General features: G+C 31.4%; 1 protein-coding gene across 1 annotated transcript; it reads left to right on the forward strand.

Moving 5' to 3' along the window:
- The first annotated feature begins 234 nt into the window (after positions 1-234).
- LOC111987316 (glucan endo-1,3-beta-glucosidase 6) lies at positions 235-4,534 on the forward strand. The gene is made up of 2 exons (XM_065761443.1): positions 235-600; positions 3,208-4,534. The coding sequence occupies exons 1-2, from the start codon at positions 260-262 to the stop codon at positions 4,334-4,336; spliced, it is 1,470 nt and encodes a 489-aa protein (XP_065617515.1). The 5' UTR covers positions 235-259; the 3' UTR covers positions 4,337-4,534.
- Positions 4,535-4,745: the final 211 nt, after the last annotated feature.

Below are 4,745 nucleotides of genomic sequence, written 5' to 3' on the forward strand. Positions count from 1 at the left end.
GATCAACAAGTTAACTCAATTCCTAACTTTCTTGATAGATGTTCTTCAAATAAGGTGATTGGTCAGCCAAATGGGTTTTCCCTTGGAATCCAGTTCCTTATTGAATCCCTTATGTAATTCCTTACCTTTCTTTTCATAAAAGGAAAAGAAGATTCATGTATACCTTTGAACATAGGTTCAATTAAATATTACTTCATATATATATAGTTGTGTTGGAGCAAGAAACCCAAGAAAACAAAAAAGTTGGGAGAAAATCAACATGGGTTTCCGCTATTTCTTATGGTTCTTGTTGTTTTGCATGTTATTAGGAGGACAAGTAAAGGGGGTCTTAGGCCTGGGTGTTAACTGGGGAACTCGTTTAACGCATCCAGTCCCACCAAAAATAGTGGTCAGGCTATTGAAAGACAATGGATTTGATAAAGTGAAGCTGTTTGAAGCAGATCCTGGAGCACTCCAAGCTCTTGGGAGATCTGGTATTGCGGTTATGCTTGGGATACCCAATGAGTTCTTAGCATCGCTTGCAAGCAGTGTCCGAGTTGCCGAGGACTGGGTAGCTAAAAATGTCTCCAACTACATATCCAAATATGGGACCAATATAAGGTAAACCCTTTATCTTGTTTTTTCTCAAGCCTGACGACTCCCAAAATTCAATATTTTCATTTCTAAGACAAGCATCTGCATGGCTAATGCATGAACTTATTCGGAAGAGATGAACACTGATTACTAGTTCTCAAGAAGTCACCCTGTACGTTTTCGTTTGGGTAAAGAAACAGAGCACTTTTTTTTTTCTTTTTTTTCTTTTTTTTTAGAAACAAACACATAGAGAGAGAAAGAGATTATAACACAAAAGCACACCATAACTACACTCAAAAACCATGGTAACTTTTATTTCTCTTTTTTGTTGCAAATAATTCAATTTTTTAAGGTTTTATTTATTTTTATTTTTATAAAAATAAACTAGTTTTTAGTTATTTAATACACATTTAGAACAACTTATGACACTTTATAATAAATGTGTAATAGATTTATTATAAACTAGTTTATTATACGTTTAGAGTCTGTTTGTGAGTAACTTATTTATAATAAATGTGTAATAGATTTATTATAAACTAGTTTATTATATATTTAGAGTCTGTTTGTGAACAACTTATTTATTATAAAGTGTCATTTATCCAAATATTTTAATTTTAATTTTAAGTTGTAGTTGTTTTTTCTTTTTTCTTTTAATTTTTAATTTATTTTTATACTTTAAAATTAAATAACTTACGATTGTTAATTGTTAGATTTTTAAAATATTAATAATAAAAAATTTGTACGTGTCATCTTGTATATTAGTACTTTTTATTTGGTCTAATTGCTATGCATGGCAATGCCTTGGGTTTAATATATTTTCCGACCCAATCCCGATGCTAATAGTATTGGTGTTGAAATTTTTAAATGGGTTTGGTGTGAGTTTGGATTTAAATTTTTAAGCGTGCTACGGTTAAGTTTTGCACATTTGGTATTGAACCCATCCTGATTATGTATTTAAATAACTAAATTACTTGTATTATTATTTTTATTTACAAAAACAATGAGGGTTTGTATATCAAAAGCAGTAACTGTGTTTCACTTTATTTTAAAAAATTACTTATTATTTAATTTAGCGTAAGAGTGCTTACTAATATATATGCTTAAATTTAAATAAACAATATTATAGATATTTAACTTTCGGTTAACTTCTCTTCAAAAAAACAAAAAAACTTTCGGTTAACTTGTCCTGATCTAACTTTTTTAACTCAACTTAATTAAACGAATGGGTGGTTTTGTATTTTTTATTAATATAAAAAGAATGAATTTCTGATGGAATTTCTGAAATTAAATAGACTTTGATATGTAGAAATAATTAAAGAGTTTGGGTTTGAAAAGTACCAAACCCTTAACCATTGTCATTCCTACATTTTATAGGCCTTTTTATATATGTCCTGTTGAAGAATTACAGGCCTTTCTATATATGTCCCGTTCATCTTCAACGTAAGGACTAGAAATTTGATTTATGCTATACGTGTATTATTGAATTTATTTCTTATCATGTTTAACATAAGATTGATGTGAAAATTGAGAAGCATGTTGAGAATATACACATGAAAATCATTGTTAAGAAATGTAATCCAACAATTGAGAATGACAACATATTGATCCAATACAATTTGAATTCAACTATATATATATATATATACACACACACTTAGGTTCCTTATTGCTTTCTCAAAAAAAAAAAAAAAAAAAAAAAAAAATGCCTTGGGTTTAATATATTTTCCGACCCAATCCCGATGCTAATAGTATTGGTGTTGAAATTTTTAAATGGGTTTGGTGTGAGTTTGGATTTAAATTTTTAAGCGTGCTACGGTTTAAGTTTTGCACATTAGGTATTGAACCCATCTTGATTATGTATTTAAATAACTAAATTACCTGTATTATTATTTTTATTTACATAAACACAATGAGGGTTTGTATATCAAAAGCAGTAAGTGTGTTTCACTGTATTTTAAAAAATTACTTATTATTTAATTTAGCGTAAGAGTGCTTACTAATATGCTTAAATTTAAATAAATAATATTTTAGATATTCAACTTTCGGTTAACTCATCCTGATCTAACTTGTTTAACTCAACTTAATTAAATGAATGGGTGGTTTTGTATTTTTCTAAATATAAAAAGAATGAATTTGTGATGGAATTTCTAAAATTAAATAGACTTTGATACATAGAAATATTTAAAGAGTTTGGGTTTGAAAAGTACTAAATCCTTACCCATTGTCATTCCTACCTTTTATAGGCCTTTCTATATATGTCCTGTTCATCTTCAACGTAAGGACTAGAAATTTGATTTATGCTATACGTGTATTATTGAATTTATTTCTTATCATGTTTAACATAAGATTGATGTGAAAATTGAGAAGCATGTTGAGAACATACACATGAAAATCATTGTTGAGAAATGTAATCCAACAATTGAGAATGACAACATATTGATCCAATACAATTTGAATTCAACTATATACACACACTTAGGTTCCTTATTGCTTTCTCAAAAAAAAAAAAGGTACCTTATTACTTTCTTATTGTTCATGTATTAATAAAAAAAAATTTAGAAGGGGAATTATTAATTGCAATTGATTGCATTAATTAAACTGTGTTTAACACATGTTATGCATATATCCACACAGCTATGTAGCAGTGGGTAATGAACCTTTTCTTAAGACATACAAAGACAAATTTCTGCAAACCACATTTCCAGCTCTCAAAAATGTTCAAGCAGCCCTCATAAAAGCCGGCTTAGGCCGACAAGTGAAGGTGACAGTCCCATTAAATGCAGATGTGTACCAGACCGACACTGATCTTCCTTCTGGAGGTGACTTCCGGTCGGATATTCGTACTCTCATGATTTCCATGGTCAAGTTTCTCAGTGACAGTGGTTCTGCCCTCGTCATCAACATCTACCCATTTCTCAGCCTCTACGCAGACCCCCATTTTCCAAAAGATTATGCCTTTTTCAATGGCAATTCTACCCCAATTGTTGATGGCTCTATCTCTTACACCAATGTGTTTGATGCAAACTATGACACCCTTATTTCAGCTCTTGAAAAGAATGGTTTTGCATCAATGCCTGTTATCATTGGTGAAGTTGGATGGCCAACTGATGGTGACATCAATGCTAACATAGAGTACGCAAAAAGATTCAATCAAGGCTTATTTGATCGAATAATTAAAGGTCAAGGCACACCCAAGAGGCGTACTCCACCAGATATCTATTTGTTTGGCCTTATTGATGAAGATGCTAAGAGCATAGATCCAGGTAATTTTGAAAGGCATTGGGGTCTATTCTATTATGATGGAACTGTTAAATATGCTTTGAATTTGGGAAATGGACGAGGTCTAGTTGCGGCTAAAGGAGTAAAGTATTTGGCTAGGGAATGGTGTGTAATGTCACCTGGGGCAAATCTTTTGGACCCCAATTTGACAAACAGTGTAAACTACGCATGCACTTATGCTGATTGCACCTCTCTTGGATATGGATCAAGTTGCGGTACATTGGATGCTAGAAGCAATGCTTCTTATGCTTTTAATATGTACTACCAGACCTTGGATCAGCGAAAAGATGCATGCATATTTAATAATCTATCAACCATTTCAAAAGTGAATCCATCTCAGGGTACATGTCGATTTGAGATAATGATCGACCTTGGGAAGCACGAGCTTCCGCCATCTCGTTCTTCGTCATTGGCTATTGGAAGCAACCAAAACTCACTACTCTTGGCGCTTCTTGGGCTCATCACATTGGTTACATATGTATAACTTGGATTGATTTCACAACTGGATGAATTTTCATGCACATATCACATCCGATTTCTAAAATAAATCTATTTATTTTTTTTTTTTTTTTTTATCTTTATGTTTATCTTTTTTTTTTTTCTTTTTTTTTTTACTCGAGAAGGTATTTGTATAAGAAGAATTCGACTTAAATTCATTCGTTATTCAATATGAATATTCTTTATTTCTTGTCCAAATAATACAAGACAATTCCTAGCTAGAGTTACTTTCATCATGCATGTCTCAAAACTTGTAAAAATATTAATTAACTAACTAATCTTAAAAATAGCTTTGCATGGACTTCATTTCACATTGTGATTTGTGAAGCCATTTCCTGCGTAAGTTGGAGCCGATTGTATTGTGCTCTCAACTCTCTCATCATGCACCGCAAAAG

Source organism: Quercus suber, unplaced genomic scaffold, assembly GCF_002906115.3.
Source record: "Quercus suber isolate HL8 unplaced genomic scaffold, Cork oak 2.0 scaffold_412, whole genome shotgun sequence".
In the NCBI taxonomy this organism is placed as follows: domain Eukaryota; kingdom Viridiplantae; phylum Streptophyta; class Magnoliopsida; order Fagales; family Fagaceae; genus Quercus; species Quercus suber.

What these genes read in the sequence shown, in the direction of transcription:
- LOC111987316 (XM_065761443.1), top strand. Translation starts at nt 260, where the DNA reads ATGGGTTTCCGCTATTTCTTATGGTTCTTGTTGTTTTGCATGTTATTA. An exon ending in AAATATGGGACCAATATAAG is followed by an intron (nt 601 to 3,207) that starts GTAAACCCTTTA and finishes ATATCCACACAG; the next exon opens with CTATGTAGCAGTGGGTAATG.